Below are 20,583 nucleotides of genomic sequence, written 5' to 3' on the forward strand. Positions count from 1 at the left end.
CAAAAAAAAAAAAAAAAACTTTTACCATTGAAAATCCGATGTCAGAAGTACGTTCTTTTTAAATAACAAATTGCTATTGGGGTGTGAAAGATAGTAAGCAAAAGCATAAGGGCTACTATCCCTGTAAAGCCATTGAGACTGACAAGTGGCTGAATGGCTGCATGGTTGTTCTAAAGAATGCTAGGATCAGAATCTGCATCAGTAACGAAGACTTGCTAAATAACAAAGTTCCTTTAAAAATACATCCTTGATGGTCTGGAGAAGTGAAATATGCAAACTTCTGGGAAGGAAATCATTGCATTCACTGTGTTACCTTTATTATCTCTTAAAAGTAAGCTATCCTGCTCTAGGAAAGTCTGTTATTAATAAAAGCATTAATTCTGTTTACTTCAGTTTTAGTGTTTTAACTTGATGATAAAAATTGGCAGTACGAGGTCTCTAGGGGCAAATTTAATATTAAAATATTGACTGTTGGGAAACAAAGGTTTCAGGATCTGAAGCACTAGAATTTTGAATGTGTTTTCTGTATTTTGAACCAAAGGTCAATATGTTATAATTAATGCCTGAAAGGACGTGTCTTTTTTATATACTTTGTCAGTTTTCATGCGTATTGGAAATAGTGCTCGTATTGCGTTATGAAGTTAGGCTAAAATGCTGTTCAGAGCTTCTTACTTTCTTAATCTGACTTCTTGTGAGCTAGTAGAGTGGCTGCTTCGTGTGTTTCTAGTTGTGGCAACAAATCAAAGATAGGAAAGTCTTTAAGAGAAGAGCAAGGGATAGTGATGATGCATTAGCAGATGATTTGCTTATAACATGTACTTAGGTCATTTAGAAGGACTTATCAAAATACGTTATTGGAAAATATGAACAAAATCCTGGCTTACATTTTTGTCTTTTCCATCTTATTTTATTAGACTTCTGTTTGTCTTTACTTCTTACTATGATTGCAACTTGATATTTCATTTCAGTTTTCCTTGTTCAGAGCCAAAACAGTACCTTTTAGAATGTCAGAATGTATTTTACATTCTCTGAAAAATGACTTAAAACTTCATTTTCCCCTTTTACTTCCCCCATCCAGCTTGATGATAATGTCATATTTTTCCTCATACAAATCTTTTTGCATGTGACAGTGAGTCATACTTTTGTGCCCTTTGTACAATAGTGAGAGCAGTTACTTGTTTATTTAATTTCTTATCTCTCACTTCTTCCATCTGAATGCAGCCTGCACCTGTGCTGCTTCTGCTTTCATAATCTGTGGTCACAAAATGAGGAACAAGTGGTGAAAACTGGAGAACAAGTATTTCCAAGAACATAGTAGTTGTAAAAGCTTCGTGGAAGCTTCTTCCTTCTTCCCTGGCAGTAGTGAGTTCTTATTCTAAGCCTTCATATTAGTGGTTTTAATAGAGATCCTGTCTGCAATGAAGATAACCAGCAGTACTGCCTGACCCCCTCTCTCCATTGATATACATGTGACAGCTTCCTCAGAGAGCTGCGTTATCGCAAGAAAGGGACCAAGTACGAATTTTCTATATTTGTTAACCTCTTTAACCTCTTCCTCCTCCCACTTTCTTCTGCTTCTGATCTATGGATAAGGGTGTAAAGGAGAGTGGGAATAGTATTTTGAGAAGTAAGAAGAAAGCTGTAGTAAATTCTGTGATTCAGGCATTTTTCTATATATCAGAATTGCAGAATTCATTTTTTCCACTTTTGAGAATGTTTTGTGGTAAGTCGTGTGATATATAGTGTAATAGATGATGGCAGAAATATACTGCTGGCTACTTATTTCCTAGAAACAATGCCTTTATTAATGTCTGAAGGAATATTAGTATGTAAGGAGCTTGTGTTACTTTTTCCTCTCCTGTTGTGGAGACATTAAAATGAAAACAAGTGTTATCATGGTTTGGCCATGGACATTTTTATTGGATTCAGCAGTGGCAGACTTATTTCTTTTTGCTTTTTTTGGGCTAATTTTTTTTTAAAACTCTTTTTTTTAATTATCTCATGTTTTTCCTTTAGGTCTTCAATAAGCTTATCAGGAGATACAAATATCTGGAGAAAGCATTTGAAGATGAAATCAAAAAGGTAATGTTGGTGATAGTTTCTTTGAGAGTTACTGTTTGTGTTGTATTGTTGGTTTTTTGTTGTTGGTTTTTTTTTACTTCTAATATAATTTTGTATGTGAGTTCTGCTCTGTTGTGTATTTTATTTAGCTCTGCTGGAAAAGAGAGTGGAATCTACAGTTGGCAGGAGTGGCAGCTTTAGTCTGCAACTTTAACTCCGTGGGAATGCTGCTTGGTAGTGTTTGATCTAGAGTAGTTTTGACTTAATGCTTCCGTTGGTTGCTTTGACTAAATTAACTTTACTCTAGATTTTTCTATGCAGGATTTGGGTATAGTTCTTAATGAGAGAAAGTATTACTATCCTGCAAATAGATAGTGTGTCTGTATTGGTTGGGTTTTTTTCCCTATAGAATAAATGCAGATGTGCTGTGCAAAATGGCAGTTGATGATGTATGAGTATTGAATTGCTTCTGTGTTATGGAATGTGTCCCAACCACTAGTTTCAGTATTTGAGGCCACACGTATGTACAAGAGAAGTCATCACTGCACTGGTAGAGCTCTCAGGATTTGCCCGTTATGGTCGAGTGGATGTAGTGGGTGTAGATTCTGTTTTGTGGGTTTGAATTCTAAGGAAACAGGAGAAACATGTAGAAATATTTGAAAGAAGAAATATGTATTTAGAGTGCTTTAAATTCTTAGTAACAGATGTAAATACTTTCTTTATTCTATTTTTAATTTGGCCTGAGTAAATGATAAACTGTACTGTGTTGTAAGTTAACAAGCCTGCATTGCCAGAACCTGTCTTGTGACTGAAGTGCCCTATTTGTTAGAAGTATATTTTCCTACAATCTGAACATCAGTAGGATCACTGCAGGGGTCAAGTGAGGATAAGTCTGGAGTGTGATGCCTCACCACCACCTCCTGTGGCTGAATGAATTTGGCTGTTATTTATACATTCTTGCTCATGCAGGAAATTATTTTTGCACTTGTGACCAGCATGCCTTTTAACTGATTCTGATTGCTCAATACATCATTCTGAAGACCTAAATTTACCTCCATTCCCACACAAATCTAATGTTCTTGCTCTTAATTACTATAATCATTGACATGAGAAACGCTGACTCACAGCATTCAAGTTTCAGAGTGTTCTGCATATTAAACAAATGTCATGTCAATTCAGGCCGCCTCCTCACTCTCCTGTAACCAGCTTGATTTTTGAATCCTTTGAGTTGCTGAGAATTCACTTTGCACAGTAGTGACAAGATGAAACCATGCTCAATATAAAATAATTCAACTCTTCAACTGAGGAACAAATAATCTAAAGATTAACTGTATGCTAATTAAAAGGCAAAGCAGTAATTTGAGGTACAGTTTGGCTGGAGTCCTGAAATCTGATGTAAAGCTGCTGGAAGGATCCTGGCCCTGACAGCGTGGGGCTCAGTGAGTGCTTGTTCAGCTTGCAGGCTGCAAACTTCAGTGTTATATACACACTTTGTATATGATTTTGAGCATCAGATTATATCTTGTGCACCAGACCACGTAAGTGGGTGTGCACACTGGCCCTATTATAATGGGCTGAATTTTTCTGCCTGTCCTTCAGTTGCCATCCTTAGCTCTGTGCTCTTGCACAAATCTCATCTTGGCTTCTGAGTGCTTTGACTTTGGACATGGTGCTGTTTAGCTGCCATTGCTGAGGATAGAGGGGGGAAGAGTCCTTTAATACTCCATGTTGCAGAGTTAAAAACTGGGAAGCTCATAGTGTAGTTTTGGGCTTGTGAAATATCCCTTCACTGTCATTGACTTAAAACTCATAAATGTTATTTGTAGTTGCCTTCTTATCATCTTCCTCCCTCTGTTTTTGTGACCCCATACTTAGTGTCCATCTCCTGATGATTTTTTTTTACCTGGTTAGTGCTTTAATCAACATATGCACTAATGTGCATGAGGAGCTGCTCATAAAGATGGTTATATGGTAGATGTATTATACTTCTGGAAGGGATTTCTACACCTTCAGAAGCTACTGCACCTTGACAGCTCTTAGAAAAGCAAAAGTGACTACTAGATGTTGTTCCCATGGTCACTGTCCCAGCAATGATTTGTATTTTTTCTGGCAGATTCATTAGACAGGTAGAGCATTTGGGGGAAATGAGCTCTTCTCACAGAAAAAGTTGTGCTAAAAACAAGGCCAGACCAGCAGTTTCAGTCTGAATTAGATGGTATCAGTGGGACTTCTTTCAGAAGGGTTTGTCTTAGATGGCAGTATTTACTTTTAGTTCATAATTTTATCTTTAGGGCAGCATTATTTCCCTGTACCTTTTGTGCCTGCTTCGAGCTTTCAGCTATTCTTTTTCTGAATTCTCTTCTCTCACAACTGTAAATTGTTCCTTCTTCTAATGACATAAGCAAACTGTATGTCCAAATGTTTGTATCGTAGTTACTTAATTATCAAAATTAAGCAATTTCAGCAGAAGGAGGTGATGTGTCAGTGCATTGCTTATCTCTATTTTTTAATGTAGCCGTCTTAAGTTCATGTGAGTTCTGTCCAGTCTCTGTTCCTGCTTAGACCTCTGACAGTGTTTTACTATAACTTAAGTGGAATTGTCAGTTCCAAATTTGTGTTTGTCTTTTCTGTAAATATCTGTTCAGATCAGCAGATGAAGTCTGCAGTATTGTTAGCTGTCTATTTAGGCATTTTCAAGAAGAATTTGGTGTAGTTCTTGCTTTTATGAAAATTGTGGTAAAGTACAGGTAAGTATTTTTTTGGTCTTGCACTGGTAAATACGTAGGCTGCTCTGCAAGTAACGCCTCCTGTTTATTTCCATGAAAACTACAACAGATCCAAAGAGCACAGTTACACTCCTTGATGGAGCAAATTCTTGGCTACAAAATGCTCTTTTTCAACACAGGCACCACCACTGGCTGTAGCAATGAACAAAAACCTGAATGCCATGCTCGTATGAATCTGCACTAGTGAAGGTGACCTGTTTTAGCGTTTCACCACCCACTGCCTCACTACTCTGTTATCCACTGATTGGTCTCCAAAAATGTTCAGAAAGCATCAATGAATGTCAGTGGCTGCAATTGTGTTCACATGGAGGATTTCAATTCCACACCTTTGTTTCATACACGCTTCCATGGCAGGTGCCATTCTGTCAGACTGTTCCTCTGCTGCCATCTGTCACACAGCAAGAAAACGTAATGGGATATTGGCAGGAAGGCTGAACCTCTACTGCCATACCACCAACATCTGCCTCTGATATTGTAGGCCAACGTAATAAAATAGGAGGCATTACTCTTGCAGCAGCCCTTGTACTATTTGAGTCACATCGGGATATCCAAAGTACTGGGAGAGATGTGTTCATTCTTTGTGTTCCTGTTTTCCTAATGAAAGTAAACATAAATCGATTTGGAAAAAGAAGATAACATTTTGACACCAAATATTCCAAATGTGGAGTAAATATAGATACTTCTAGCCAGTGAAAGTCAATCATCAGGTATGTACTGTGATGCCTTAGATGCCTTCCCATTGCTGACAGTTGCTGTCAAGACTGTCTACAGCTGCAACAAACTGTCAAACACAAAAGCAACAGATGAACAACTTCAGATAACAATAATATAAAAAGGTACCTTGTTTGCTGTGTGCCTAGAATTCCTTAATTTTCACTATTAAGATTTTAATATTGCAAGAGAAGAGTTACACTTCAGTTACACAGAAGTGTAACTCTTATGCTTAGAATTTGTGACTAATAGACTTCTCTGTAAAAGAAAATATAACACAGAGCAGCATACTAGGTCTAGTCTTGTGCTTATTAGGTATTCTAAACTTCCACTAAAATAGGCAGGAGTTCTTAAAACTATGCTAGAAATGCAGAACTGTGGGCCCGAATCGCACATCTCATGCTTAGAATCAGTCTGTAACAAAAGCAGTAATACCAGCACTTGTGTAATAGCAGAGAAGTATCAGCCTGGAACATTTTGTGGGTGGTTTGCTTCTGTTCTGAGGTAACTTGAATGCTTTGTGACTTTCCTGCACAGGTTTTAATAGCGATGGTAAAAGAAGAGCTCTTAATCAGTAATAAAAGCCTGTAACAACAGCACTGAGCTAAGTGTTCTATTTTTTGAGATGATTTCTGGGGGGCTCAGTTAAAGGCTTTGATTAGTCTCATAACTCAGTCTTCCCCTGAATTACTTGAGAGTATGGAATAATATCCTTGAACAGCAGGAAGTGGCATGTATTAGTTTAGTAGAGCTGCTTTTCAAAAATAGTAAAACAAATTATGTTGGTAGCACCAACAGTACTTAAAGCATTGAGGGGCCTATGGAAGGCCTTGTTCCTGCTCAGAAGATATTGCCTCTGGGTGAAGTTCAAAGAACATCATAATTCAAATTCAGGAGGGAAGAAGAGGAGGCTGTGAACTTTGTAAGTGTAGGATTTCTTATCTTCCATATTTGAACAATTTTGAACAGATTTGAACAGTTATAGATTTTATCCACTCTAGTTTCGAGAATTGTTCTTCTGTTGGGATATTCTTGCACCTTGTGTGGCATATCTCACTTTGCAGTTGGATTTACTGGTGCTACTGCTTTCATAATCTGACATAAATCGGTACAACTCTGTTCATGGTCTGCTTGTTACTGACACAGCCCAATGTAGGTTATGCATCAGGAATTATCCAGGACCTGATTTGTGGCATTAAAGTAGTCTGTGTGACCACTAATCCAAATCCTTATCTGTTGCTTGTATGGGAGCAGAAAGAGTAAGAGTTAAGTGGGCTATACAAAATTGTGAAGTTGTTTCCTCTTCAGTCAGTCTTGTTATCAGTGCTTACAGTAAGGATCAGAAGGTCTAATTAAACTTGTTTTTCTCATGCAGTCATCTTTTTGGTACTGCCTTTTGCTACTGATTTTATTACTGATTTTACTACTTTTTGCTGCTGATTAAAGCTTGTGTAAAGAAAACTTGAGTTCCTGAGCTTCCAGTCTTTTTTTTTTTTGGTTAGGTTTACTTTGAATTTCAGTGGAAATTATGTTGATTTTTCCCATGGGAGTAGCCCCATTATTATACACAGGAATTAATTTCTACATTTGAAAATACAGCATAACACTTGTTTCTCATCTTTGTGTTTAGAAATAATAATTCCATTTGTCTGCACCCCTTCTTTTTGTTGAGTTACAGTTCGTGGAAATAAAATTGCACTTTAAGATTTTATCTTTTTATATTTCTTCTTTTGGGCTAAAACTCTATTGCAGTCATTTGACTGCATCCCACTTAAAAAGCCAAGTGATACATCTGTGACTGAATCATTCAGCCTCGTGTAAGCTATAATTTAAAACTGATATTATGTAAGTATTGCCACGTGAATAAAAAGAGCTTTTCTGTTTTGTTTGCTGGTGCAGAGCAGAGTTGTTCATACAACATCATATGTCTTTTAAGAACTCACTTCATTAGTTACATGGATCTTTTAGAACATTGCACTCAAATCTTTACAGTTAATGATGGGCTCTCCGGATATCTTGGAGAAGAGCTGTCACTGTCTGTAGTAACATACAAGTATAGGGGCATATCTGATATTCTGTCTCTTGTATGCATAGGTATTACTGATGAGGTACAGTTAATGTGGGATCTGGGTGCAATTTTCCCATCAAAATGAGCTCCTGTGCTTTGATTGCATCTTGCCTTCTGAAGAAGGAAAAAAGGTGTGGTGACAAATGGAATTAGCAGAGTAAATTCATCTTTAAGCCCAGAAACATGCTGTGTTCCCTTCTCTGAAGGAAGAATGTGGAACTTTCTCATGTTGTTATTTGCATGAGTAATAATGTAGTTCCTTCTGTTCCAAAATCTAATGATGTGAATGGGCAGGCTCCTGTCAGCCTGTTGAAATCAGCAAGCCTGTGTTTCTGATCTCTTTAATTTCAGTGAGCATTAAGCCTTTACCAAGCATTTTTATTTAACAATGTATGTAACACTTAGGTGCTGAAGACAGACCTTGTGTCATTGAGTAAGGCAGTTTTCCACAAGCTTGTATCCTTATGGAAATTCTAATTAGTCAGTAGAATGACACTGTAATGCTTCAGGACAGATTTTGATGTGATTGCTTGAAGTTACAGTCGGACTTGTTAAGAAACAAAAAAATTAACCATCTATGAATATTCATCTCTACCTGCTACTGTTGCCAATGGCTCAAGTGTATCTGTTTTATCTTGTCTAACCCACAGCTCCTGCTGTTCCTTAAAGCCTTCTCTGAAACAGAACAGACGAAATTGGCGATGCTTTCTGGGATCCTTTTAGCCAATGGGACTCTTCCTGCTACCATTTTAACAAGCCTCTTCACTGACAACATAGTCAAAGAAGGTAATTTTCTAAGTGACCTTTTATCTCATAGTAGTTTTAATTGGAGATGTATTCTGTTGTTCCGTATTTTGTATGTTGGAAGCCTATTGCTGTTCGATAAGTGGGATTATAAAGCAGAAGCACATACAGACAGCAAAGGCCAATGTACTTTGAGATCTAACGAGGGCAGTGAAAAGTAGGATGACAACAAAAAGCAAAAACAACACAAATACAAGCATGAAATGTAACATTTGTTCCTTAGATAGGCTACTGCTGTTTTTGGTTTACAAGTGTTGCTGATGTCCTTTGAGTGTAAAGTGGAACAGAGAGCATACATAGCCCAAATGGACATTGCAGAAAGGAAGAGTTCAAGCCCTCAGTTTTGCCAAGTAATGATTGCTTGACAGCTTCTCCCATGGACTCATCTTTACCATGTGATGAGTAACAAATCTTTCAATCTTAAGATACTGGTGCCTTTTTGCAACAAGGTGGTTGTTGTTGTTGTTTTTGGTGTTGAGAGCAAGGAAGGGACTGGGTGAGTTGTTTCGTTGCAGGCTTTTTTGAATGGGGGATGGATGGTGCTTCCTTGCTTTGGAAGGTTTCTATTATTCATCTATAGTCTTTTACTTTGGAGTCTTTATCAGGCAAACATTTGAAAAATATTAATTCTTAACAATTCCTGACTGGAATAATTGCAGATGCACTGTCAACGTTGCACAGTTTTCATTAAATCTTTTTTGAAAGTTATTTATTAGTTAAATCTAATCTACAAAAGATTCTAACTTCCCATTCTTGCATGCAGTATGCATTTGTTTTCTAAATGCTGCAGAAAGAAAAGCCACAGCTGCTGTTTTGCTCTGTCATCACCCACAGCTTTTGGGAGCAGAATTAAAGTAGGAGAAAAATTCAAACAAAAGTACTAATCACATCTTAGTGTGATGGGAGTGCCATGTTTTTAGATCAAATTCTGTTTATAGATACGGCAACACAAAATGCATCTGGAAACTCAGGTTTTTAATGCTCAAGTAACTGGTTATATTTTATACTTAATATTTCATGCAAAAATGCTAGAAAAACTGCATTCAAAAACTGCATTCATATTGTGAAATGGCATTTTTTTGGGAGCTCTAAACATTTGCCAGGATTTAATCGTCTTTGTGTATCTAAATGTACATTCACACTAATGCAAAGGTAAAAAACGCACTGGGGATAAACAATAAAAGGAATGGATGAAGTTGCTTTCTATCAGTGGGGTAGATAATGAATTAAAAAAAAAAAAAAGAGCCCTGGAAAAACAGCACAGCTATTTTAAAGGAAAAGACAGTGGCAACATGTGAATAGTCTAGAAAATGACTTGAGAAAGGACATAAGGCACACAGGTATTTGGTGGCAAAGACAGTTCCGCTTGATTTGGTCACCATCCCAATGGTCTGAGAATGAGTGCTTTTCTGTTACTGGCATGCTCTTCTTTTCATGAGAAAGTAGCATGTGACCTAAGAAGCTGTAATGTGGATATTACTGACATCTAGTAAGTGTTTCAAGCAGCAGTCCAACATGTGTGCTACCAGGCACTGTTTGCTGAGAGGTGCTGCTGTGGGAGCATTTTGTTTGCGTTATCTGCCCTCTGATATGAATAGGTTATATTGTCACAGCTGTACAAGTACTGTGTAGTACATATAGGCCACTGTGGATAGTGATTTCTAGCTACAAATGCCTTTATCTTCATCGAGTTCACCCACAGCTCTGGAATGCAAATGCTCATTTCATATAGGCTGAACGGTGTTCGCAGGTTAGAATTACAGGTGAACGTTATTCTGAGGTTCCCTCATAGTCAAACAGGTTTTGTCAGTCTTGACTAGTTGCTCATAGCTTTTATGATCGTGCTCGTTTCGTTTAGAACCTTCTGCACAACATGTGAATGAGCCAAAGTGGCATTTGTAGCTGTTCTTTAATGTCATCGCACATCAGAGTTTCATGTAGTACTTCTCCAAGGATCGTGCCTCACGACTGAGCTCTTGAAATAAGGTTGGCAAAACTGTCATAACAGCCAAGATCTGTAATGAATGTTAACGAAGTTAGTGCTGCCTGGGGATTAATCAATTCCATTTTTGTTTGGTGACTCATTTAGTCAGTGTATCCTAAGAATAAAAAGAATGGTTATCAATCAGTAAGAATGACTAAGCTACTTTGCATCAGGAGGAGCTGTGCAGCTCATAGAATTAGATAGACTTTTTGGAGGCAAAACAAAAAATTATCAGGACTGCTCTCAGTATTACTGTAAGTGTTGATGTGAATGTAGTATGGAGAAGTATAACTGGCCTGCAGGAGACCACATCATTACGGGAGTGCTCTGTCTCCAGCTCCACAGCACTGCAGCTCCCTTTCAACTGGCTTGCAGCTGAGAAGCAGGAGCAGAGCTGTGGAGGTGCATGAGAAATACACGTTGAAAAGAGGCAAGAGATGTGGGGCTGGTACTTTTCCTCTGGGAAAGCTACAGGTTGTGGAAATAAAGATGTGGTGGCGGTGGGTTTTCTTCTGATTTCATACAGAAAATGTTAAGTTGTGCCTTGAGGAAGGGATTTTTCTTCTTTAAAATAGTATTTGTGCCTGGTCCTACCAGCTATTAAATACTGTGTGGGAGGATGTGGTGCAATCAGCTGCCTTGAAGTTGGGAAGTTGTTTCTTACTCCTGCCTGTTGTTGTTACGGGCCTTCATTTCCTAGGTGATTTAACATAAAAAATGTTCTGTTTTTTAGATATCATCTGTAAGATGCAGAGGTAGAGAAATTAACTGCAGGCAAAGTCTTTCCACCGCTAAATGTGGATAGGTAAAAAAAAAAAAAGCTTTTAAGGCAGTGCAACATACTCAGAAAATTAGTCTTGCAGTCTTTAACTGCATTAAAGAAAAAAAAAAGTGCACTTTAGTACCACATGTTTAGTCCTGTTGTCATAAGTGTATTTTCATTCCATAATAGATTGCTGTAGCAATTTCTCATTTGTGTTGAAAGTTGCTGAAACATGTTTTGTGTACTTTCTCAAACAGGGATTGCAGCTTCTTTTGCTGTAAAACTTTTTAAAGCGTGGATGGCAGAGAAAGATGCCAATTCTGTTACCTCTGCTTTAAGAAAAGCCAACCTTGATAAGAGATTGCTAGTAAGTATAATTTCATTAATCTTTTTCTCCTATTGAAGAAGGAAGGGAAATAAAATGCAGGTGATAGTTTTCTTTAAGCATGTTTACTCCCCCTAGACTACCTTAGCATTTTCAAAATACTTTGAATTACAGCAGTGTTGTTATGGCTGTGTTGCACTGAAACACGTTCAGGTGCATTAAATACTGCGTATCTACCTTTTGTCTGTTTTTCCTGTAGTTAAATGCCTTCTGAAAGGCTGAATGTGTGGGGCTTGGGAATTTTTTCTTTCTAACCACTGCTAACAAAACACACCACAAGCAACTGTGTGAAGGTTTTTTCTTTTCTTTTTGTAATTTTTTTTTCCACCATTGTAAATAAGAAACAAGACGTAAGACGCTTGTTTAACCAAAAATGATTCATAGAAGCTTCCCAAGGTGACGGTGTTGAGTAGTATAAAGACAGCAGCGTAAGCCAGTCTTCCACAACAGCAGCCCTCTGGGTAGCATAAATGGTCCTGCAATGCTGACGGCAGAATTAGTGGAAGCAGCACACAAAAAGCTTTCCAGCCTTTTGTCTCGAAACCTGTATTCTGGGTTTGTAGCAGTGGCCTGAGGTGTTTAGAGTGTATGTGAATATGGAGCAATGTCATGTGCCTTTCCCTGCTAGTGTGTTTCTGAAGATCAGTAGTTTTAACCTTCAGAAAGGTTGCTGTGATAATCCAATCAGACGTGCTGTATCCTGTGTAGTACTGCCTAGAGAATTTCAGCACTATTTCCTGTTTCTATGGCAGTACTGTATGATTAAGCAAGAATCTTTCAAAAGCAAAGCAGCCTCCCACATCCCTTCCTCTCTTCAGTTTGTATCTGATTTTCAGTCCAAATGATAAATAAATTGCAGCAAAGCTGGAAAATGGGCTAATTACCCCATTTATTAGAGAAGGAGGAAAAAAGCCAATTGTCTTATTTCTATTTTGAAATTTACTGAGTAAAGTGTTCAGCTGTTGGCTCTCATTATGCTGCTGTATTAAAGAACCGTCAAGTGTCGGTTGCTGTTGCCTAGCATAGATGCCTTGAAGTTTCTTCTTAATCTGCTTTTCAGTAAACAAATAGATGGAGGGTCTCTGAGTCCCCTGCAGGGGGAGAAAAACAGACTACTGTTCATTCCACAAGAGTTACAATGTAAGCAAATACCTTTGAATCCGTGTCAAGATAGGGGCATGCTCTAGTAGTTTTTAAGCAACGTTTTAATTTTTTGAAGTAGCTGGACTTAACAAATCATAGATACATAGTTTCTTTGAGTTAGAAATGTGGAGATGAGGTAATGATCACTATATCCATTAGGTACACTGTTAACTTCACATGATGCAGTAATGGTAATCATTGCTCAGCAGAACAGCAATGTTTAGGCTAGCGTGCCTGGGCCAGTTAAGTATTGCTGGGAGTGAACGTGTGTAATCCATGGGAGGACACACTAAATGTGCCTAGCATGTAATGACTTTTTCATTATTCATTTGTGCTTTCCCTACGAGACTCAGAGTTCAGAAAATGCTCAACTGTTTTGGGCGCCATCTTAAGCTGATGGCTCTTTGTAAGTAGATGCCCTTAATGTAGAACAGGTGTTGGGTGGTGGATTTTTTGTTTTTTTTCTTTTTTTTTGCATAACTGACCATTAATTCTTTCCTCTGCTATAACGGTAGAATAATGTGAATGGAGTTTGACTTTTCTACTGCTAATAGAACAGTAACCAGGAATTCAAGGTTCACTCTTTGAAATTGTTCCTTCATTTTGTCAAGAGCCCTCATTCATGGTTTACTTAACACAGAGTATTCCTGTACTTCTAGGAACTATTTCCTGCCAACCGGCAGAATGTGGATCATTTTGCCAAGTATTTCACTGAAGCAGGTCTAAAAGAGCTCTCAGATTTTCTCAGAGTTCAGCAGTCACTGGGGACTCGTAAAGAACTTCAAAAAGAGCTACAAGAACGTCTCTCTCAGGAATGCCCAATTAAGGAGGTAAAGAGTGTTTTACAACTTCTGTTTATATAAACATAGTCCAAGACGTAAATACACAGTAAGTAGAGAGGAACAGATGTGGGTACCTCAAAGTCTACTTCTATTTTTCTTTAAATTATTTTAATTTATTGATAAATTCAGTCAGTGATTTTAACATATGAAGGCAAGAAAACACCCTGTGAGTTTACAAACGCAGTTAGCTATGTTTTTATGTTTAGTTCTGCTTGATGAGAAAGTAGTTCATGTAACTGTTAACTGTCAGCTTGGGCAGGAAGGAGAAAACTTATACTCAATTAATAGTAACGTTGCTGAACATCGACATTTTAAGTGCTTCATTTTTATTCTTGTTTTAAATTTGATTCCTGTTGTTTTTATATCAATACACTGTTTGTAAATGGCTGCAAGTACTTAATAAGGCAGAGTTTCTACTGGTTGACTGGAAATGTTGCTAAAGCCAGCACTGTATTTCATGCTTCAGATGGTGCTTTATGTAAAAGAGGAAATGAAAAGAAATGAGCTGCCTGAGCCAGCAGTGATTGGTCTCCTGTGGACCTGTGTAATGAATGCTGTGGAATGGAACAAGAAAGAAGAGCTGGTTGCAGAGCAAGCCCTCAAACATCTAAAGGTACATGCATGAATGAAGAGGGGAAAGGCTTGCTGTGAAATAACAGAATACATTCTATAGCTGCCAAGTTTTACCTGTTTAAATCCAGGAAATTTGGTCTTCAGGGCTAACTGATACCACACATTGGAGTGTCATGTCCCTTCTTCAGTCACAGTAATGCAAAATGAGGTTGTTCAAATTATGAGTTGCTGTTCTTTGTCTCCTAAGTGTAGAGAACCAGGGCAAACTGAGATGGTTGTAGCTTGAGTGCCTCTGCAATGTGTTCTCAGCGTGCTGGGGTTCTTTGCCTGGGGCTTGGTTCTAAACAATTGCTGATACTCTGAGCTGCACTGACCTGACTAGTAAGCCTACTGGAATTATCTTTGCAATGTCTTTGCCGGAAAGGAAGATATTTTGTGAGCGTGGTGAAGAGACACCTGCCTTTGCACAAAGCTGGTTAGATCCATGCAAGACTGCTGAGTTCAGAACCTATGAAGTGTTTCTTGCTGGTGTTGACCCTGGGAGCTGGGTAGCTACTTCTAAACTAATTAGACAGGAACTGACTTGAGAGTTTCTGCACTGTATAGTATGGTTACTCTCTAAGTGAGGCACTCTGGATAAGAGAACTGAATGCACAGAAAACCAGGTGACAGATTGCAATATCAGTTATTTATTGATACAAAAGCTCTTAAGACTTTGGGAAGAAGGGAGTGGGTGTGGAACTATAGCAGTGACTGATTACTCTGTATTCATGGTTCTTCAGTCAAATCTGAAAGAATTGCGCAGTGCAAGAGACTTAAAAGCAGAACAAGGGAGGATCTTCAGCAAATTTAGTCCCTTTAAGCTGTTAAGTTATGAGCAAAAGAATGCTCCTTCATATCCAGGACTGCAAATGTTTACCCAAAGACAGAAACAATCAGAGCAGTCAGTACCTTTATTCTTATGGCAGCATGGATCTTAAGCTTGATAGAATTCCTCCTTTTTGTACTGATGGATTTCTACATCTGAACCATGTTCCCATGTTGGTTTGGTCCCTGCATTTATTGTCCTTTCATATGAATTTGGTTTTTGAAGAGCAACAGTCACGCTGGAAATGTAGTCACTTGAGATCTTGTGTAGTCTTTGATGGTAAAATTGAATGCCTTGTAGTCTTCTCCAGCTACAGTGACTCAAGTAATAGTAGAAAGAATAAGAGTTTGCAGAAGGGAAATATTCTATTGTTCTTTTGATGTAATGATGGATCATATGTCTTGAGCTGTAACAAGGTATCTATTGATTGCTATCTGATACTGCAGGGCAGATTACAAACATTTGTTATTGGAATATTTGAATATTGGGAAGAGAAACACTGCTGGCTTTGTATAAATATTATTGACCCCTAGGCCACTTCTGATTTGGAGAAAAGACATTCTCATGGATAGGAGAGTTCTCTAGACAGTTTCAGGCTACAGACACAGTTGTGGTCTCAGCATTGTGACACTGAAGCTGCTGACCCATTGCAACATAACTTGAGGCAAATGGAAGATAATGCAGCTTTCCTTAGCCAATGATAAGAGGAATGTAATTTTATGCTGCTTTGGTTATTTAGACACTTCGGAGACTTTCAATTGTACGTCTATACCAGTTATTGAGTTAGAAAGGAGTGTGAAGCAAGTCAATCAAATGTGGCAATATGAAGAATTCTTATTTCTAAACTGAAAACTTAAGAATTGTTTTTAAATACATTTCTTAACAGTTACAGGCAGTTGCAGATTGCAGATCTGTGGATGGAATTGGGCTCTGCTGATGCTACTAAATAGACATAAACTGCAGTGTATATTGCCCTGCTTCCCTAAAAGTTGATCAGATAACAGCTGGATGAGTAAAGAGCCAAAAGGGGAAAAGGAGGAGTCTTGCCTAAAGCCTCCTTGAATTTCACCACGCTTTTTCCAAATGGAAATGGAAGAACTCAATCTGTGGTGTTAGCTATGTTGTAGTCACATTTATTGGGAGCCCTAATATTAGAGGTGTGCCCCATTATATCAAGCCATTGCAAATCTAGCTGAAAGATGCCAAATTTTGTTTCTGAAAACAAAGATCTGATCAGCGTAAGAACACTAAGTAGTACTGTTAACATATATTTGGTCAGTGGATCTGAAGATCAAAGGTAATTTATCTTCAATTCTGAAAAATGATTTTCACATTGCCTTAAACATAACATGCATTTTGTCTTGTCTTGTCCTCCTTTCAGCAATATGCCCCCCTGCTTGCTGTCTTCAGCACTCAAGGCCAGTCGGAGTTAATCCTTCTCCAGAAAGTGCAGGAGTACTGTTATGACAACATCCACTTCATGAAAGCCTTTCAGAAGATAGTGGTACTCTTTTATAAAGGTAAAAGTATATATCTGCTGCTTTATGCTTTGTATGGACATTGGGCTTGGGCACTGACTTGACCACATTGAACTAAGTTATTAAGCACACTATGGGCACGCATTACAGGCAGGACTGAACTGTTAGAAGCAGTTAATCAGAAAGAAATCCCTTGAGTATCTCCTTTGTAGGTAGACCTTAATTTTGAACTCATAAGTCATTATCCAGTGGCATGGCTGCTCTTTATGCCAACTGCTCACCTGTGATGTAAAAGGAAATGGTATTCTGTAGATAACTGCGTGATCAACGATTGTGTTGAACTCTGAAGTACTGTATGCTTTCTTAGTTTAAAGGTGCATGTGGCAGCAGAAAAAGTCAAATCAAGCCTTTCTTTCTCTATTGCGTTTATTTTGCAGTCAGAAGCATGAGCAGGATCTCAGCAGTGTCTGCAGTCTGAGTGGGCTTTTGTCCTAATAGAAAATAAGGACTATGAAAAAATTCAATTTCTGGCAGCTGTAAAAAAAAATAATAAAACATAAAAATATTGAAGCTTCGTTTTAAGAAATTTAGAAGGAGTAAAATCCTCTTGGCAGGAGGATCTTTCAGATTTTTTTTATTCCCCCTGCCAGAATATAGCTTTCCTTATGCTTTTACTTTTTTCCATTCTTTTCTTGCAGGTGTCATAGTGAGGGATTTCTTTTAATTGTGAAATTGACTTTTGTAACAAATCTATTCAGATCAGGTTGTCAGAGTCTAATGATCTTGTACTGTGTATGATGGGTTAGTGCTGAACAGTTTGTTCTGACATTCTTGCTATAAATAGTTGAAGGAGAAAAATCAGCAGGAGCAACAGCCCAGTATTGATCTGAGTTCACTCTGTTGTGTTCAGTACACATCCAAGGCAAACAAGTTCAGATTGTTAAAATAATTTAATGGCTTCAGAAGGTGTAGCAAGTGAATGAGGGAGGTCTATTTCAATTCTTGTGTCAATATCCTGGTGCCTCAGTGATTGAGTACAACTTGCTGCAAGTACTTAATATTGAGCTCTTTGGAAAAGAGAATTTACTTTGTGCTTAGCAAATGAGCACTGCAGCAGCTGTGCATTTGAACAGTGAGTGATGGTTGAAACAAATTTTGTATAGGACTCCTTTCACAATTGTTCTGTAAGTTTTTTACAGAAAAAATAATTTATCTGCCTGATTGGTAGATGTACTGTTGCCTACTAGCAATTGCAAGCTTGATGTTACAGTCAATAGCAGTGGGAACTCTCTGAGCCTGGACAAGGTAAGGAAGTCATCAGCTCAGTGTGTTTTAGGGCAACTTCAGAATCAAGCAAGCTGTGTCCATTAGGTCAGGACATCCTTCTGAATTAACTAGGAAAGATTCTGGGAACACTAGTCATTCCATTTTTATTTCTCCCCCATCTATCATGCTTTAGCTGCTTGTGATTGGTTTGTTGAGAGCTATAAGGAAGATATCAGTCAGAGGTGGGTACTGAAGTCTGCCTCTGCTTCATTTTGGTGATGGTGATTCTCATCCTTTCCTTCTCCCAGCTCTGACCTACCCACTAGAAACAAGCCATCCAGTTCCTTTAGAGACACATACTTTACCATACATTCTTTGCTGATGACAGCATATCTTATGTTTCATGTTAGCTTTTAGGGGCTTCCTTGACTATTAATAGTTACGTTGGCAGTGAGGGAACAGCAGATGCTTGTGTTGCCCTTCCTGTTCTGCTTCAACGGTGACTTGTGTAGGATCTGGAGAGGTTTCAGAGTACCTTGTGACTTTTTTTCTAGTGACAAATGGAGGCATCTGGAGTATCTGTGGATGGACAGCAGAAGTCCAGCTATTTACCAGTAGGCATGTGGACAGTTTATTGTGTATTACTCATCACGAGTGAGTGTTTCCTGGGCATAAAGATGATCATCAGTGATGTTAGGCATAAATGCCGCCCATGCTTCGACAAATTTAGTTCTATGACTATTCTTAAGAGTGCATTCAACACCTTCCATTTCAATCCTTCCAGTTTTCCATCATAAAAGATGCAGACTGTCTTGAATAGTAGGAATCCTACACTTAAAAGAACTGAATATTCAAGTTCCACTTGACAGACAGGCTTTGGTAGGTTTTTTTTTTGGAATAAAATTATCTTTAATCTTCATTATTCAAATACTATTTTTTGATACCAAGTACAAAATTTTCCCGGGGGAAAAAATAGTAAAGACCATAACTGCACAGCAGGTGACATTTCTTGTACTGAAAGAGCTCTTGCTTTAAGACTGTCCTGCCAGCTGAGTTATCTGCAGTAGAGTTGAGCTGAAATTTGTGAATTGTGTTGGCAGCTGAAAGCATGCAGCTATGTAGTTAAAAACAGAAGTGCATTCACATTGGGTGACTTAGTCCAAAGTCATGACCTAAACTTCTAGTAACATTCCACTTAACTTCTGGGCCCTCTCGAGTCTATGCTCTGCATCTGTGCCTTTCAAGATGGCTGTGCCTGAGGGCTTTGGCAGTGGATGACTTGAGTGGCAGTTGGCTGCATGTGCAGGAGCTTTGGAGCTGATATCGCCTGGGACTGCAGTGAAACTGATGTGCACATACCAAGAAACCACAGGAGTTCAGGTTCAGCTGTTAAAAATCTATTTATAATCAAGTTTAATAAGAAATAAAATTTTCCACCTTCCATCCCCCTCAGCGTTCCTATTGCTTCATAGCAACTTAGAGGTACAATTAACTCACCTTGTTGCTTGATTGTTTAGTTGAGCGTCTTAATGCTGACAGGAAAATACCATCTTATTTGAGCACTGGAGGCATGAATGTAGTTCAGGTAATACTGCTCAGTAATGAAAGGAGAGTTGCAGTTGCCCTTTTTGTAATTGAAAGCTTTTTTCTCCTCCATTAGTGTAGGAGGCTTATTGCTATGGAGTTATATACAGGCAAATTCTTCATCCACCTGACTGAGATTGTTTTAATCCTCAAGGCACATTGGGGGGTTGTATGCTGCTATTATCAGATTGGGTTTGAGCAGGGGGAAGAGGTAGGTTTTCCTCTTCCTCTTTGGCAGCATATCCTTAAAGCTCATAGGCTGTAAATCAAGAAAAGAATTTACATAGAGGGATTAAGTTCCGGCTTCACAGGAGTCCTTGTGAAATGCATTCTAAGCTTGCTCAATGAAAATCTGGCTTTCTTAAATGCCATAATGCTTTTGAGATGCTGTTAAAGATGGCTGGCAAGTATTTAGTGCGAAGTAAAAACCTTTCTTAGTTCCAGTGTTTCTTTCAACGTTGAGGAAAACTTCGTTGTGGTGCGTTGGGATTTCAGAAAGATACAGCTTTGTGTCACTGTTAGAGTTCTCTAAGTGCACTGTTGATGTAGTGAAATACAACACACAGCTGGTGCAGTCTTGCTTTTCCCGTATTTTCAGCTTACTGTCAATTACAGCAAACTGCAGAAGAGATTTTATTTTGGAAGTGTTTGAGAGATGAGGTAACTTACAGTTGCATGCGCTCACTGAAATCCAAATTTTCAGGGAGGTGTTTTGTATTCAGTTATTGTGGGATTTCTTAGGGTAGTTTTGATGAAGTTCGAATGTATCCCAGGTTGCTTCCATCTGTTTGTTATTCAACAGCACATGTGCTATTGAATTACTGCCACTCTGTCCAATTCAGTCATGCTGTCATGCTTTAGAGTTTTGGTGTCATTTATTTCAGTTTGCTACATTATCTTCACTGCAACATCTGTTGTAACCTATAGGCTACAGAAGAAGTTGGTGGTCAGAGTCCACATTTAAGCAAATGAATGCCAAATTGGTGGGATGATACCAAAGAGTTTGAGGAAGCAGGAAAGCATTCAAAATAAATGTATTGATTTTGCAGAGCAAGGAAGGGTAATTTTCTTCAAAGACAAGAAGAATGGAAATTTTAATGAGACGCAGAAAGCTGTCTTTAGTCTTTTTATAGAACAAATACAGTTTTGTGTTTGTTTTTTTTTTTTTTGTTCTTTCCCCCTGCATTATGTAACGGCCAAAATGCCATTGTGGATCCCAGATTTTGTCTCCACAGCCATAAATTTCTGAGATATTTGGCTTGGCTGG

The 20,583-nt window shown here is 38.3% G+C and overlaps 1 protein-coding gene across 1 annotated transcript in view; it reads left to right on the forward strand.

Moving 5' to 3' along the window:
- The window catches only part of BZW2 (basic leucine zipper and W2 domains 2), a 32,014-nt gene that overhangs the window by 8,442 nt on the left and 2,989 nt on the right, over positions 1 to 20,583 (forward strand). Inside the window, exons 4-9 of the mRNA XM_003207112.2 lie at positions 2,017 to 2,082; positions 8,277 to 8,412; positions 11,435 to 11,544; positions 13,365 to 13,535; positions 14,014 to 14,160; positions 16,370 to 16,508. Coding sequence (XP_003207160.1) covers positions 2,017 to 2,082; positions 8,277 to 8,412; positions 11,435 to 11,544; positions 13,365 to 13,535; positions 14,014 to 14,160; positions 16,370 to 16,508 — 769 coding nt within the window. The remainder of the gene's footprint in view (positions 1 to 2,016; positions 2,083 to 8,276; positions 8,413 to 11,434; positions 11,545 to 13,364; positions 13,536 to 14,013; positions 14,161 to 16,369; positions 16,509 to 20,583) is intronic.

The sequence above is a fragment of the Meleagris gallopavo genome, chromosome 6 (genome assembly GCF_000146605.3).
Source record: "Meleagris gallopavo isolate NT-WF06-2002-E0010 breed Aviagen turkey brand Nicholas breeding stock chromosome 6, Turkey_5.1, whole genome shotgun sequence".
Classification (NCBI taxonomy): Eukaryota; Metazoa; Chordata; class Aves; order Galliformes; family Phasianidae; genus Meleagris; species Meleagris gallopavo.